Here is a 17442-nt window from a genome sequence, read left to right as displayed (position 1 = left end):
GTCATTTGCAAACCTTCCAAATTCCAATAATTGATTTTCCTTTTTTTTATCCATCCTTAGAAAATCTGTCAAGAAGCTGACAATAAACGTGAAGACATGAAGTGGCTCGTTAAGACCTTGGATCACCTACTCAGCTACGCCAGCGAGGACGAGGCCAACACCGAGCAAAAGAAACTTGAAGATTTGATTGCCCGTTACAAAAATCTGATCCCCACTATTGAAATCACTATGGTGAAAACTGAAGTGTTCTCCAAGTGCTACACCTATAGACGTGAAGTTCACGAAGTGGTTTGTCTTTTGACCAAGGTCAAGGAGCAGGCTGCCAGTATTCCACCACCCGATAGCTTGGATCGTGTCAATAAATTGATTGAAGAACAACAATACGCCATTAACCAATTGGATCACCAACGACCTCATATTATGTCTATGTTGCAGAGAGGTCGCGATTTAAGTAAGGATGTCCATGCCCCTGCATTTGTGCAAACCGAAGTTAAGAATTTGGAAACTGGCTGGAACCAGGCCTACACTGAAACTTCTGATAAATTGCAAGCTTTGAAGGGTACTCAGGCCGTATGGAATGACTTCTCCGATCAAAAGGCTGAGATTTGTCATTTACTACAATTGGCCGAAACTGAATTGCGTGCTTTAACTCCTTTGCAAACTGATCCCAAGAATGTTAGCCAGGACTTGAAGGCTAAGCGTGAGTTGAATGCTCAATTACAACAAGCCTCTCATCAGCTTCTACCCAAGTTGCATGCCCTTAAAGCCGAGTTGGCTCCCTTGGCCGCTGCCGAAAAGAGACCCATTCTTGAGAAGGAGGTCACCGAGGTGGAGAAAATGTTCTTCAACACCATGGAACATGTCAAGGATCGTGTTGGTTATCTCGAAGATTATAGTGCCAAGTGGAATAACTACAAGTCACGCTTGGCTGCTCTACAAGAATGGGCTAACAAAGTTGCGCCCAAGGCCATTGAAGCTTTGCATTCGGAGGATCTTACACCCGAAGAGAGGGTAATGAAGGTGAACGCATTCAAATCAGTGCTCTCAGAACGCATGAAACAATTGGACGTTCTGGCTGCCGATGCCTCCGAGTTGGCTCCCAAAGAGGGCAATATTGCTGAAGCTAAACGTCTGAAGGGTGAAATAACCAAACTACAGGAGGTTCTCAGCGCCATCAATCGCAATGTGGATCACCAGTCACAGGCTGTGAAAGAGGACCTTGTTAATTGGCAACAGTTCCAGACAGGCCTTCAAACTCTGAAACCCATTGTGGAGGAATGCGAAATCAAGGTAAATAACATAGTCCCTAAGCCCCTGTCCCTTGAAGAAGCTGTTGCTTTGCAACAGAATGCCACACAATTTGAAAATCATTGCTTGGAGCAACTAGACCGTCTCCAAGGCATCTCAAACATTACACACAAAATGTTATGCAAAACCAATGCCCCCGATGAAGTAGATGCCATGCATTCCCGTTGGACGTCCGTGCATGAAAACGCAAAACAGGCTAGTGTTAAACTAGAGAAACTCGTCGCCAATTGGAAGTCGTTTGAGAACGAGGCAGCAAAGCTGGAAGATTGGGTCGAGAAGGGCGAACAAGTGGTTTCCAAGAAGCCCGCCGTTCTCAATACACCCCACATCGATAAATTGGAAAATGAGTTAGTACGTTTGAAATCGTTCAACAATGAAATTTCCGAACAACAGGCAAAATTAGTAGCCCTGGGCCAAGCAGCTGATCAGATCAGTTTGCATTTAGCTCCTGAAGGGGCAGTTGCTGTGAAAGATCGTGTCAGTGGTCTTAAAGCTAAACTGCAAAAATTGTCTGAGGGCACTCGGGCCAATATCAATGAGATTTCCGATGCGATTATAGCCCGCCAGGATTTCAATGCCAAAATGGTTAACTTCTCGAATTGGATGGACTCTTTGCGTTCGCAAGTAGCCCAAGTGGAAGAGATCAATCCAGAGCGCGTAGAAACTAGCTTGCATGTTATCCATGCTCTCCTACAAGAACACAATGATAAGAAACCTGCCTTCAATGCAATATACGATGAGGTGAAACAGCTGTCATTAGCCGCCTCGCCCGAAGAAAGCAAATCCTTGAATGAAGCCTATTCAGCTTTGGTTCTAAACTATCAAAACCTTGAGACCAATATGCAGCAAAAGAAGGCCTGCTTAGAAAAGTGGACCGAGTTGTTAAATTGGAAACATGAATCCGACAATCATTTGAACTACCTCAAGCATCAAATAGAGAAACCCGATGCCCCTCAATCGCAAGACTTGAATAAGATTATGACGGAAATATCTACCATAGCCAAATCTGTGCCTTATTGGAAAACGCAAGCTAAGGAAATTGATGAGAACCCTGTGATCCATCTCAAAGATGCTCTGACACGCAAACCCTATATAGCCACTCAAATCGTCAATGATGTGGAGAATAAGCTTGAGAATTTGCAGTTGCGTACGCAGAATCAAAAGCAACAAATTGAGCAAATGCAAGTGCGCAAGAACAAATTCCATACCCTGGAGAATAATCTCGGTCAATCATTGCAAGACAATCGTGCCAAATTAGAAGACATCCTTAAGCGCAAACCAAATTTGGAAAATATCGACCAAATCATATGCGATTTGATCGCCCTCAACGATGCCCTCAAGGTGCAGTCAGATCTTAAGAATCGTATTCACGATGAGGGTAATCAACTGATGCGTGAGGATATTGCCAGTATGCCAGCTATCCAAGAAACCCTTCTGCATTTGGATAAGGATTATGACTCCTTGCAAACTGAGATCGCTGACCGCATACAGAAATACCAGCTGATTTCCCAAGCCCTGAGAGAGTTCGCTGATTGCAAGAATAAATTCTCTCAGGAACTGAAGAAAGCTCAAGATCTTTATCACTCTATACCACAGCAACCACGCGATGAGGTTGAATTACACCAAGCTTCTGAGAAAACCCGAAAAACAATGGACCAAGTCCGCAAATCGAAAGTGGTTTTGGATGAACTTGATCGTAAGGTAGCCAATGTTGGCAAACTCTTTGATAATATAGGCGAAGTTATGCCCCAAGATATACCCAAAGAGTTTGCAGAGGCCAAACAAAAGTGGCAAGACTTGCACGACAAGACAGTAAAAAATTCCCATATGTACGAGACAGAGGCTGTGATTTGGTCACAAATCGAAGATGCCAAAAAGGATCTTATCCCTTGGCTGACCGAAACCAATCAAGGACTTTGTGATGCCGCTGACAACAGCATGGAAATTGAATTTGCACCCATGCGTCTAACCAAGTACCGGTCAGAGTTACCATCTTACCAAGCCCTTAAGGACACCATTGCTGAAAAAAGCGCAGAGTTATTGAAGATCAACAACGGTGTTGAGATCCCAGCATTAACGGCACTGAACGAACTCTTGAATGCCCAGTTCCGAGAAGTCGAAAGCAATGCTGATCGTTTGAATAATATAACAGCCCAGTTTAACGATCAAGAACAGGATTTGCGCAAGAATATAAAGCAGGCCGGTGAGAATGTAGCCAAGCTGCGGGAGCAGTTAATTAAGTGCGATGATATGTCCGGAGACAATGCAAAAATTCTGGAACGCTTGCAACAATGCCGAGTCCTTCAAGGCCAACTCGGCCAAACTGGAAATGTCATTGACAACATAAAGCAAAAGGTTGATGAATTGCGTTTTGTTTATCCCACGTTCAGTGAGTCTATTATACCAAAAGAACTCAACAATGTTCAGAAACGTTACGAAGGTGTTGAGGTCTATGCCAAGAAGATAGAAAACTCTCTGCTTCAATTCTTAAAGAAATTCCATGCAGATCGTGTCAATATGCTTAAGCGTATCATTCAAACCCAAAGGGAGAAGGTTAACTGGTGCCAACCAGAAAGTACCTCGGACAAATATAACTTAGATGTTAAGAAATCCTCACTGCAGGAGGTTGGTAAGGCCTTGGATGACTGTAAGAAACGCCATGCGGATATTACGAATTCCCTGGAGATGCTTAAAGCTATTGAGTCTCCGCAAAATATGGCTGAGCTAGTGAAGGATGTAGACCTTCTCAATTCCGAAATGAATGAACTTCAAAAATCCTATGATCAAATCAAGAATATCTTGGATGAGAATGTCGATCTCTGGTCACAATATGAGAAGACCAACGAAGAGCTTTCATCATGGATGCGTGACATTGAAGGACGCATCAAGGCGGAAACTAGTAACCAAATTGACTTGAATACCATCCCACAGAAAATACAAGAACTTATGGTTCTCAAACAGGACATAGACAATCATGAACCCATTATTAATAATCTCGAGAAAACCTCGCAGCAGTTGATAAACAAGAACCCAGAGGCTCGTATTGGTCAATTTGTCTCACATCTGGTGCAGCGTTATCAGACAGTAGCCAAGAGCCTTCAACAGTACATGGACAAATTAAAGGATTCCTCTAAGGCCAATGATGAATATAACAAGGCACTCAGTGAGGCCACCGAATGGTTGGACGAAGCTAAAATAGAATTCCAGGAACTGGCTCGTATGGGTTCCCCTGGCTCCTCTTCGGCCACAGCCCAACAATTACAGACTATTAAGAACTACTTGAATACGTTTGACAATGGTCAGGTTGTGCTCAATAATGTTGTTGATCTGGGTGAATCGCTGTATCCATCCGTTACACCTGAAAATCGGGAAAAGATACGTGCTCAATTAAGAAATCTCCGTGAAAACTTTGACTATTTACGTGATGAGGCTAATGCTCTATTGCAGCAGGTAGAAGGAGTACTCATTCAAAAAACCACAATCGAGGAAAGTTATACTCAAGTTTCCCACTATCTCACCGAGTCGAAAGCTAAGGTGCAAAAAGCCGATGAACTCTATCCGACATTGGCTGCCAAGAAAGCAGCTTTGCAAAATTACAAAGTGCAATTGCAAGAGGCCACTCTACACAAAAATGCTCTGAAGCAACTACAAGAACGCGCCGTGGCGCTATGTGACGATGAGTCGGAGCGCAAGACTGAAGAATCTATCAATGAATACAGTAACGTGGCCAAGAAGATTACCGATCGTATTGGTGTAGTAAGCAACCAAGTGGCTAAACATGAAGCCTACGACCAAGTTTTAGAAAAGGCTCAAGACTGGTTGAACACCATCAAATCTGAGGCCATTGATATACTGAACGAGACCACATTCGAAAAGGAAGGAGCCGAAGAAAAACTTTTGGTGGTTGAGAATCTTTTACAACACAAGTCGGAGGGTGATGCCATTTTCGATACGTGTCAGCAACTCCTCAACACCGTCCTCAGTCAAACTCATCCAATGGGACATCCAGCCCTATTGAAGAGCTTCCAAGAACCTAAGCAAGCCTGGGATGACTTCATGATGTTGTGCCAAGATTCCCAGGTGAAATTGCGACAGTTATGTTCCCAATGGGACGAATTTGAGACTGTGATCGATGAAATCGACAATTGGATGAAGACGGTTGAGGCTGTGGTTAAAAGCCAAGCACTCAAGAGTACAGCCGACGCCAAAAAAGCGCATCTTCAGCAACTGCTTACTATCTCTAAGGATATAGAAAAACGTGCCAAATCCATCAATGATCTGATGGAGCAGGGCCGCCAAATTGAAGGGGAGACCGACTTGAATCTCAAACTCTCACGTCTCAATACTCGGTACCAAACCCTTAAGAATCTCTGCAAAGAAGCAATCTCCAAATATCAAAACTATGCCAAGGATCACGAGGCTTTCGATCAGGATTATGAGAAATTCAAGAAAGATCTTCAGTCATGTATCGATGATTTGGAGAAAAATAAGGACATTGTTGGTGATCAAAATCTCTTGCAAGAACGCCAAAACAAATTGCGAGACATGTCTGATAAGAGAATTAATGATAGCACCTCTTTTGAAAATCTCATTGACCGAGGCGAAAAATTGTATGGTCACACCAGTCCTGATGGACGTGAAATCATTCGCCAACAACTGCGTAATTTACGTACCATGTGGGATAATTACACAGACGATTTAAATCAGGCCTCACAGAAAATCGACCATTGTCTTTTACAATTCAATGAATTCTCCATCGCCCAAGATCAACTGACTAAATGGTTGAAAGATGTTGATAAGGCCATGCAATCCCATACCGAACCCAAAACTACATTGCAAGAAAAGAGGGCACAATTGCAGAATCACAAGTTGTTGCATCAGGAGATCACCACCCATAATGTTATGGTTGATAATGTCTGCGACAAGGCCCAAGTGCTGGTGGATCAAATAAAGGACAACTCTCTCAATGTCTATCTGCAATCGATTAAGCAACTCTTCAACAACATTGTCCAGAAATCAGAGGAAATCCTTAATAATCTGGACGACTGTGTGCAGAAGCACAATGAGTTGAATAATCAGATTAGTGCTGCCAAATCTTGGATTTCAGGCGAGAAGGCCAAACTCTTGGAGTGCGATGATGCCTATGGCGAAAAGTCTGATATCAAGCGCAAAATCGAAACCCTGCAAAGCTTGTCGCAAAACAAACCGCAAGCTATGAAAATTGTTTCCGACATCATGGAACAATTTGAGAAAGTCAAGCCCTCGACTTCAGAGAAAGGAGTTGATATTCTGGACAAAGAAATAAAAGAATTGGAAGTTACCATTAAGTCCCACTTCGATGACATCGAAGGTATTGAGGGCAAACAAAAGGATGTCCTACAACAATGGAAGAATTTCGAAGATAAATTGGAAGAACTCACTAAATGGTGTCGGGCTGCAGAGGCTGTTTTCCGTGAGCAGCAACTTCAATCCTCATTGCACGAGAAGGTGGAACAGTTGGATAAATATAAAATCCAGCGTGACCTGATTTTGCAAAAGGAAAAAGAAATCGACGCTTTCGCTGATGCTGCCCACGCTCTTTTGAATAACAGTGGAGCGGAACGTCTTAAGACCCTCACTTCTCAAATTGCTAACCGTTATCAATTATTGCAAGTTCTAAGTAAGGAAGTGGTCAATAGATGGACAAATCTTGTGGATGACCATCAATTTTACCAGGACAAATATAATGAGGTTGATTTGTGGCTAGAGCCTATTGAAAAACAGGTTCAACATGCCGAGAAGGAAGATGCCTCACAAATCTCCAATGTCTTGACAGTTTTGCTTGCCGAAAGGGAACAGGCAGAAGCATTGTTCGCGTCTCTTAATGCCGCAGGCGAGAAAGCCTTACCTGAAACCTCTACCCAGGGCAGGGAAAAACTGCGCAAGGAAATGCGTGATATAAGAGACAGATGGGATAAATTGGACGAAGGTATACGCAATTTGCAAAAGAAACAGGAAGCTCAAACTGTTCAGTTGTCAAGTTATCAGGATATCTTGGGTCAAGTAGTCAATTGGTTGGATCAAGTGGAGAAGGTGGTACAAAATGAGAACCCCTCTACATGGACCAGTGCCCAAGAGATTCGCTCGAAGCTGTACAAATTTAAGGCCACCCAACAGGACATCAACTCACACAAACGCATTGTCGAGGCTGTGAATGAGAAGGCTGCTCTACTTCAGAGTTCTGCCTTGCCAACCAATGCTTCGGAAATCAAGCAGGCTGTGGATAATTTAAACAAACGCTATGAGAAGGTTGCCACAGACTGCAATAAGGTCTTGCAACAATTGGAAGAGGCCTTTGATGTGTACCAACAATTCAGCGAATTGCAAAAAGCCCAGCAAGATTATCAAAAGAATTTGTGGGATCGCTTGACCGGATACTCTGATTATTCTGGCAATAAACCTGCATTGCAAGCCCGCCTAAATAAGGTCACAGAAATTATGGACTCCTTACCGGAGGGTTTACAGAAACTAAAAACCCTATCGGAACATATCGATAGCAATGCCAAGGTCTTGCCTGCCCGTTCCAAAGAGGCAATGACACGCGACTTGAGCAACTTGCATGCGGACTTTGAGAAATTCTCGGCTGCCCTTACAGACGTCAAGAGTGGCCTAGAAAACCGCCTCCAACAATGGGGTGATTATGAAGTCAATCTGGACCAGTTAATCTCATGGTTGGGTGAATCGGAAAATGCTCTGAAAAATTACAATCCCAAATCGGCTTTGGAAGAAAAAGAGGAGCAGCTCAATAAATTCCAGTCTCTAGCACATAATTTACGACAAAAGGAGGTGGAGTTCGAGAAAATTAAAGATGATTCTTCAGAACTCATTCAAAGTTCCGGCGAGACCCGTATTGCTGTCAATGTGCAGCAAGTAACATCTCGCTTCCAGTCAATACAGGCCACCACTAAAGAGATTCTCAAGAAATGCGAACAAGCCGTCCAAGATCACCAAATGTTCAATGAGAAATACAAGCAATGTTCCGATTGGTTGGCAAGTGCCCAAGCCAAGTATGATGATAGCAGCGATCTTAGTCAGGTGACTTCACGTGATGAATTGCTCAAGAAGCAAATTGCTGTCCAGGAGCTTTTGGCTCAACAACCCTCAGCCACGCTTTTGCTTAATAACACCATAGAGTGTGGGGAGAAATGTTACCCATCCACCGCCACTGAAGGCCGAGAAGCTATTCGCTCTCAGTTAGAGGAGTTGCAACAAACATTTGACCAACTCTTCGACAACATTACCAGCAATGCTCGCAAGATTCAAGACAAAATGTCAAAATGGTCCGGCTTCGACGAAATTGCCGACAAACTCAAATCTTGGTTGTGTGAAATTGAAAAGGCCGTTCCTGCGGAAATTGAGCTTAAAACGACATTGGATGAAAAACGCGCCAAGCTACAAAACTATCGTGACTCCCTGAATGATATCAACAACCACCAGGCCGAGATTGGAAATTTGCAGGAAATTGCTGCTAACCTGCCAGAAAAAACTGAACATGTGGAAACAGCTACCAAAGATATTGTCGATCGATACAACAAAGTTCAGAAGCGTGCCCAGCAATATGTCGAGAATTATGAACGCATCGTCAGTGCCCACCAACAGTATTGTAAGGCTGTTATGGATGCCCAGGAGTTCATTGAGTCCACGCATTCGACTATCGATTACTGGGGTGATTTGGATTTAGAGCAGGTCTCGTTGCATACCAACCTGGATCGTTTGAAGAATTTGAAGACCAGCTTGGCAGATGAATTCCCACGAGTGGATCAGGTTAGAGCTTTGGGCGAAAAGGTCATACCTGGTACTGTGGACGCGGGTCAAGTGAATATCAAGACACAGATCGATAACACTCAACAAGAATGGGAAGGTCTCATTGCCGAGCTTAATAGCACCATCGAAGGTATTGAATTGCGCCTCCAGCAATGGTCCGATTACGAACAATTGCGCGATCAATGCTTGGCCTGGATTCGCGAATGCGATAATAAGCTGCACTCCATTGATTTGAAGCCCACATTAACCGATAAGAAGTCCCAATTGGAAGAGTTGAAAACTTTGCAGGGTGAAGTTCGAGCCAAGGAGTTGGAAATTGACAATGTCTCCGAAAAGGCCCAAATGCTTATGAAAGGTCCAATGGCATCGCGATCATCAGGCCCCGAATTGGTTACTAAATATCAGCAGTTATTCCACAAAGTCAAGGAACTGAATAATCGCTGGCAGCAATACGTCACCAGCCACCAGGACTTTGAGAATACAATTTCGGAGTGCACCTCTTGGATTATGGGTATCAAAGAGAAATTGGATTACTGCTCCGACAAGAGTTCCATGAGTCAAAAGGAATTGGACAAGAAATTGGCCACCATTCAAGATATTATTCTTATGAAAGACGAAGGCTCTGCCAAGGTTCTTAGCATAGTAGAGATGGCCCAAAATGTTTTGGCTAACACAGCTCCAAATGGTCACGATACCATTAATAAGGAATTAACAGATTTACAAGATTTATGGTCCAGCATTGCATTGCGCATTGTTGATGTGAAAGCCCAATTGGATGACTCCATTACGCAATGGTCTGGATTCTTGGAACAGGTGCAAAATGTTTCCAAATTCAATGATTGGTTAGAAGGAGCCCTAAGAGAGCTCTCCGAGTACCAGGCCACCATGCCTGAGAAGAGAGCCCAATTGGATCGTGTTAAAACCACAGAAGAGAAGGTTCGCGTGGAAAAGATAGATGTAGATGCCTTGAAATCTCAGGCTAGAGACATGATTGCCAGTGGGCAACAAAGCCAATCGGCCTTCCAAGCACAAAAGGTGCTGGAGCGATTCGATGAATTGGCTGCTAAGTCACAGAAACTACTCTCGGAAAGACAAGATCAGTACAGAGACCATCGCTTGTATAAAGAAGCCTACGATGATCTTGTTAGCTGGATTAGCCGGGCCCGCGAGAAGTTCCCGTCTTTGATGCAAAGTAGCCTGAGTGACAAATTAGCTATAGAAAATGCCGTACAATCCACAGAAAATATGCTCAATAAGCAAGCTCAAGGAGAACTTCTGGTCGAACATCTAACTCACCGTGGTGAAGTTGTATTGGCTAGCACATCTACACAGGGACAAGAAATCATACGCAATGATATTCGTTCATTAAGAGACAGCTTTGAAAGCCTTTTCCGTGACATAACCACTCAGAAGGAGAATCTCGAAGATACAATGACTCAGTGGCGTGCCTACAAAGAAGAATACGAACGTCTCATTGAATGGCTGCAACAGATTGATATTTTAGTAAAGAACCACAAGCTTAATCTATTGCCCAATTTGCCAGAGAAGGAGAAGCAGGTGGCAGACATGCGAGACATCATGAAGCGTTTAGAAAAGGGCAAGGAAGATATCGAGAAATTCAACAAATCGGCAAGTGGTCTACTTAAATCCCACTTAGACACGTACGTGAATAATCAACTGAGACACCTGAACTCTGTCTACCAAGTACAAGTCAATTTGGCCAAGGACGTTCTTAAGAAAGTCGAGACTAATCGTGACCAGCACAGTGAATTTAATGGCAACTTGGAAGCTGCCCAAGCCTGGATCGAGAAAGCGAAAGAAGTAATCCGTGAATGTGGTGAGTCATCTAGCGCAGGCTCCAAGGAGCTTTTAGAGAAACGCCTTGAGAAAATCCAAGAGCTCATACGAAATCGGGAAGTGGGACAAAACTTGGTCCATACTGCTATTAACAATGGCGAAAAGGTTGTACGTAATACCCGTTCCGACGGCCGTGAGGCTATTAACAATGCCATGAAGGAATTACAAAACGATTGGGATCGCTTGGTCAAGAAAATGTCCACCGCCAAGGTGCAATTGGAAACTAATCTCTTGCAATGGGCTGACTACAGTTCCAGCTATTCCCAATTGCAGCAATGGATTTCAGATCGCGAGGCCAAATTACAACAGGCCTGTGAGCAAAAGATTGTAAAGTCCAGAGGTCAACCTGGTTTGAGTAGTGGTTTGAGTGAACGCAAGGCTAATTTGAGGCAAACCAATAACATAGTCCAAGATATTGTTTCCTTTGAACCTATGATTCAATCGGTGACTTGCAAGGCCTCTGATCTGCAACAAGGAGCTCCCGCTTCGGAGATTTCGAATAAATATGAGACCCTTACCAAACAGGCCAAGGACTTGTATGAGAAACAGAAGAATACCATTGACCAATACCAGGCTTTCATAGATGCCGGCAATGACTTTGCCACCTGGCTCCGTAATGCCAAAGAACGTTTGGGCAAGTGCTCCGAACCGACCGGGGACAAGCAGGCCTTGGCTGAGAAGACTCATCAATTGAAGATCTTACAAGGTGAGGTACCAGAAGGTCAAAAGAAACTTGAGGCGGCTTTGGCCCAAGGTGAAATTGCTTGTCGTAGTGCAGAGCCTGAAGATCGTGAGATCATCGAACAAGAAGTGGCTTTGTTGCAAGAGGAGTTCGATGCCTACGTTGATAATCTGAAGAAGACCAAAGACTATTTGGAAATGGGCATTGTAAAATGGTCTGACTACCAGGATCAATACACCGAAGCTCTGGATTGGTTAACCAAGACCGAGGCCCTTGTACAATCCTACAATAAACTCCAGGAGAATCTAACGCAAAAAAAGGTTGTCTTGGAAGAATTCCAAGGTCATTTGCAGACCTTGTTCGACTGGCAAAAGACTTTGGATCATCTGAATATGAAGGCCCAGATGTTGCTTGAGACCTGCTCCGACACTCGCATCAGTAATGCCATCATGCAATTAACTACCAAATACAATGCTCTTCTCACCTTGGCCAAGGAGGTAATGCGTCGTTTGGAAATGCACTATCAAGAACATCAACAGCATCACAGTCTCTATGAAGAGTGTGCATCTTGGATTGAACAAACCCGTGAGAAACTCCAACAGTGTGAAGTAATCCCTGGCACTCTGAATGAAGTGCAAATCAAATTGAACACCGTGAAAAATCTTCGCCAAGGTTTTGAGTCCGGTCAAAATAAACTACGATACCTGATGGAATTGAAGGAGAAGGTCATTATGAATACCGAGCCAAATGGTGCGGCAAAGGTACAAGAAGATACCGACGCTCTTAAGCAGGACTACGATGATCTCCTTACCCAAATGAATGATGTAAAACAAAAGCTGATGAATCGCTTGGCCCAATTGGAGGAAATCTTCAAGTTGTATAAGCTGTTGCAAGAATGGTTGGAAGATGTTGAACCTAGCCTGAAGACCTCCGGTGAATTCCTCAATGATTTGAGTGAAAAGAGGGCTGCCCTGGAGAAATTCCGGGCCATCCAACGAGACTTTAACGGCCATAGCGATATAATTGAGAAAATCAATAAACGCTTGAACGAAGATAATTCTCTTGATCGCAATGACTTTAAGCCTGGCATGGATAAGTTCGAAGAACTACAAGTTAAGGTTAATGACATCATTGAATCGCTTGAGAACCAAGTGAACAATCACGACAAATATAAGCAAGCCTTCAATGAGATAGCCGAATGGCTGCGTAAAACACGCATGGACATTGAACAATGCTCCGACTGCCATGGCGAGAAGCAGCAGGTAGAGGATCGTATCAATAAATTGGGCGACATTGACTCAACCATGATGGAGGGCAAATCCCTATTGGATGTTTGCCAAGAACTTTCACAGGATGTCATAAACACCAGTGGCAACGAAGGTCAAGATACTGTACACCAGGAGATAAAGCATCTCTTCTCCGAATGGGAAGCCATACAGGTCATGTCTCGTGATGCCCGTTCCAATTTGGAGACATGCCTCCACGTGTGGTCCACGTTCATGCAGAAATTCAATAAAATCAACAAATGGATTGAAGATCTTACCAAGAGGGTGAACAAGGCTAGTGAGTCCGAAAATAAGACACCCGACGATTTGGTCCACGCAAAGGTAAGTGCCGCACGGACCGCTTCTTTAGTAAAAGGCACAACTAATCCGTAATAACAAATTCTCCTTCCAATATACAACTGACACAACATGTTCACGAAAGCACTTTGTTCTCTAATAGAGTCGCCTCTAACACCATTAGCTATGTAAGATTGATTAACAATAAGTCACTAGCACGGAATTTTTGGAACCCAGCAAATTATTCGAAATCCTATAACCTACCCCACCCCTCAATAAAAATCTAAAATCTATTAACCACTACCAATGCTTACATTTAACCCAAAATTTGTCTCCATCTAACTACCACACCCAACGCATATTAAAGCAACTTTACTAATGGTGCTATTTTCTTTTGTTGTGTAGAAACTCTTGGAGGAAATTGTGGCCGAAAAGGATAATGTCGAAGAATTGAATGATTCTTGTGAATTGCTAATGGAACACAGTGCTTGCTCCAGAGTAAGAGATCAAACCGTGGATACCCAGGTCAACTATACCAAATTATTAACATCGGCTCAAGGTAAACAATTGACAAACAATAAACTTTCAAATTTTTACAATAACTTCGCCTCTCTCCAATTCTACTTAGGTTTGGTATCTAAGATTGAAAAGAATTTGTCCGATCACACTGAATTCTTGAACTACAAAAATGAAATGGATGCCTGGATTGAGAAGGCCCAGCATATTCTGGACGGATGTAATGGTGAGGGTGATATTCAACAAATTACCCAACAAATTGAAACTGTTAATGTAAGTGAGACTAGGAATAGGATCGTGGTGAATTGTTTTAATTGTATCTATTTTTCTTTCCTACTAGTCCTTATCCTCCCGCTTGCCTGAGGGTCAACATCTTTTGGGCATGGTCCAAGATGCCTATACCAAGGCTTCGAATGTTTTGCCCGAAGATAAACAAGAGAAATTGCGCGATCTAATGACTAAGGTTCGCGAAGATTGGGACACCTTGGGATTGGCTGTTAAACAAAAATTGATTGACTTGAGACAAGCCCAAAGCCGCTGGTCCGATTTCTCCGCCACCAAAGACAAATTAGCCAAATGGCTAACCGACATGGAGAACACTTTGAAAACTGTACCCGACACCAAGGGTGAATTGGGTGAAATGAAAACTCAATTGGAACGATACAAAGGCATGCAGAATGATATCAAACTCAAGGGTACCGAACTTGAACATCTCATGTCCGAGGCCAAGGAATTGGGTATTGATTTGGATGAAGTACATCGTTTGCAAGGTCGTTGGGATAAGGTCAAGAATGATTGCAATAACCACATAAAGGAATTGGAGAGTGAAATCAATGATTACACCGCCTACCATCAAGCCTTGCAAGATGTGGAGAAATGGTTATTGCAAATCTCCTTCCAGTTGATGGCTCATAATTCGTTGTTCATTTCTAATCGTCAACAGACTTTGGAACAAATTAAACAACACGAAGCCCTCTTGGAAGAAATCCAGAAATATCAAGCTACCATCGATGATCTCAATGACAAGGGACATAATCAAATTAAACGATACGAACGTACCACTCCTTCGGTACGCGACACTGTCGAAACCCAACTGAAAAACATTCAAGACAGTTACAATTCCTTACTTCAAACTTCCGTGCAAATTCGTAATCGTTTGCAAGAATCTTTGGCCAAATTCCAAGAGTACGAAGATACTTTGGATAGTATTATGCGTAATTTGGAAGAGTATGAGCCCGTTATTCAAACCGAACTGGATGCTCCTGCCACCACATTGGAAATGGCCCAGAACCAATTGAAATGTGCCCAGAATATGCAGAACAAATTGAATCATGAGAAATCACGTTTGGCCAGTGCTGTGCAAGCTTGTGAAGCTGCTACTGCATCGATTAGTCGCCCAAGCTCGCCCTTGGAGACAGCAATGCAGGTTATACCCGAAAGGGAATTGATTGTGCGCGCTAAATTGGAAGATCTGCTGGATCAGGTAAGAGATTGAGTGTTAACAGTGAATATTCTTAACATGTTCATATTGTAGTTTTGATATTGTTTTTTAATTAAATTTCTATTATATTAAAATAACTCTGTAGTTGAAAAGGGTTTGCAAATTAATACAATTTTCAAAAATACCAAGAGAAAGTTATACAGATGTTACATGTGTAATGCAAGATTAAAAAACCAAAAAAAAAAAATACTCGTGCACTTTCATGGCAAATACAGGAGAGATGAAAGAGAATTGATTGCTTGGATGACAAAACATAAATAAATAGTAAATTGTATTTGTTACGATATAGGGCTTACAGTTCTAACCAAATGAATTAGACTAAATTAAAAAAAAAAGTACCCAATCGAGATGGTGAACCATATAAGCCATCCCATCCCATGTATACCGCCGAAATGTCCGTAGTTAAACTAACGCTAAATTTAACTTATTTTTATTGCTAAGAAATATTTAAAATAGTAAGAATGAACTACAGTATGGTTAAAATGGTTTTGTTCTTTACTCTTAGTTCATTTTTTCATCTATGAGAGAGTGTAATTTCGTGAGTTGTGGTTAAAAAGTACACCAGGGTTTTAACAACGCTTTGTTGGAAATCTCAAAATGTAGAGTATAAGTTAGTTCAATTTTCGTACGAAGTAGTTCATTTTTGCTATAAAACCGTTTACATTTTTTGTGTATACTTACTTGCCATAACATTCAAGCCAATTGGCTATAAAATTTGCATGTTGTCCAATATTGAGAAATACCTTTTTGTTTGAAAATAAGTTTAACCCAGCTAATCAGCTCGAAATGAAAACAAAATACGCGAAATTACTTTATCCCATTATGTGAAACTCTGTAATCGACAATAGTGAATTCCTAAGCTTCGCAATGTGTCTCGCTTTATTCCATTTTGAAAACTTGGCAATAACACTAAAAATATAAATGGAATGACATGACAGCGAAAGGGGTAATAGGTTTGTCTTATATGTATCCTGGTGTGCTGATAGCACAGTGTTATGGTACCTACAACTACCATAGGAATTACAATTTTTGATCCTAATTCGAATCCCCGATAACTTCCTCTTGCATTCTCTTATTCTGGGATCTATCGGTCGATTTATCAGTAGCAATAAAAATGCCGAAAAACAATAGAACATTGTTTTGTTTTCGTCACAAACATCGAAGTTCAAAATTATATTTTCAGATATTAATTTGCAAATTCAGCTTCATTTTTGTTTAAATATAATATTATTAAATAATACTAATATTGTTTATTTATTTTTCTTTTGTTGCTGCACTTTTGCACCATTTAAAAAAAACAAAAAAAAATTATATATTCCCCAATTTTATGTTTTGTGCAATGAAACCCGCAAATCCTTAATTTTGTTTTGTTGTGCCTCTAACACCTTTAAATCCGCCAAATATAATAAAAACAACCCAACAAAAATGTTCCTTGAAATAACCTAACCAACCAACACCACCATCACGACCACAACAACAGATACCCAGTAAAAATACTCAAAACTCAACGCAAGACAGCGATGATCTGCTAGACGTTGAGATTTCTGAAGTTAGTGATACTTTACTGGATGCCGTATCACATGAACGTATCCAAAAATTCAAAAACATAATACGTTCGAATATTGTGATTGTACGTACACTTTACGCTCTGAATACTAAGGTAAGCCAAGTATCGTGATGTATGTACCTGAAGACAAAGTGTGTGGGGTTCTCTACCCTCTGTGGATGGGGGTGCTGGACCTTTTATGTATATTAGAGGAATTGTCTTTGTTATTGATAAATTGGAATGCTAGTGGTGTTGGTTATTTTATTCAAAAACAAAAATTAATGCTTTTGTAAAATTTTGCTGCTTAACCTTTTTCAAAAAAAAATTGAATTTTAAGTTTACTCAATTTTTACGAAAAACTTTTGTTTTGAAGGTTCAATCTCACTTGGGTGGATTGTTTGCTTCCGTTAGTGAATTGGAGCAACAGCAGAAACAACGCGCCGAATTGGGTGATTGGATTAAGAAGCAACAGGGTGCTGTAACCGATTGGTTGACACGTCCCTGTAAGCTTCGTCCTGAAGCCGCCAAACAAGAATTGGTAACCATGAATGATTTGTTAAATGCTATTGGAGACAAGCGTTCCCAATTGATGTTGGAAATGACGGGATCACGTAAGTAGTTCTCCTTTTAAGCTCCGACAAATTCGATAGGCTAATAGAATTTCCCT

The 17442-nt window shown here is 41.9% G+C and overlaps 1 protein-coding gene across 16 annotated transcripts in view; it reads left to right on the top strand.

Moving 5' to 3' along the window:
* Positions 1-17442, top strand: part of Msp300 (Muscle-specific protein 300 kDa) — a 235060-nt gene that overhangs the window by 104446 nt on the left and 113172 nt on the right. For 9 of the 16 annotated variants that reach the window (XM_075297872.1, XM_075297867.1, XM_075297863.1 and 6 more), the window contains 6 exons: positions 61-13257; positions 13618-13771; positions 13841-14001; positions 14069-15211; positions 16710-16889; positions 17149-17386. In XM_075297872.1, the coding sequence (XP_075153987.1) occupies positions 61-13257; positions 13618-13771; positions 13841-14001; positions 14069-15211; positions 16710-16889; positions 17149-17386 (15073 nt within the window). The remainder of the gene's footprint in view (positions 1-60; positions 13258-13617; positions 13772-13840; positions 14002-14068; positions 15212-16709; positions 16890-17148; positions 17387-17442) is intronic. The other 7 variants (XM_075297874.1, XM_075297868.1, XM_075297875.1 and 4 more) reach the window with 3 other exon arrangements.

Source organism: Haematobia irritans, chromosome 2 (genome assembly GCF_050003625.1).
Source record: "Haematobia irritans isolate KBUSLIRL chromosome 2, ASM5000362v1, whole genome shotgun sequence".
In the NCBI taxonomy this organism is placed as follows: Eukaryota; Metazoa; Arthropoda; class Insecta; order Diptera; family Muscidae; genus Haematobia; species Haematobia irritans.
This window is presented reverse-complemented; position numbering and strand designations above follow the sequence as displayed.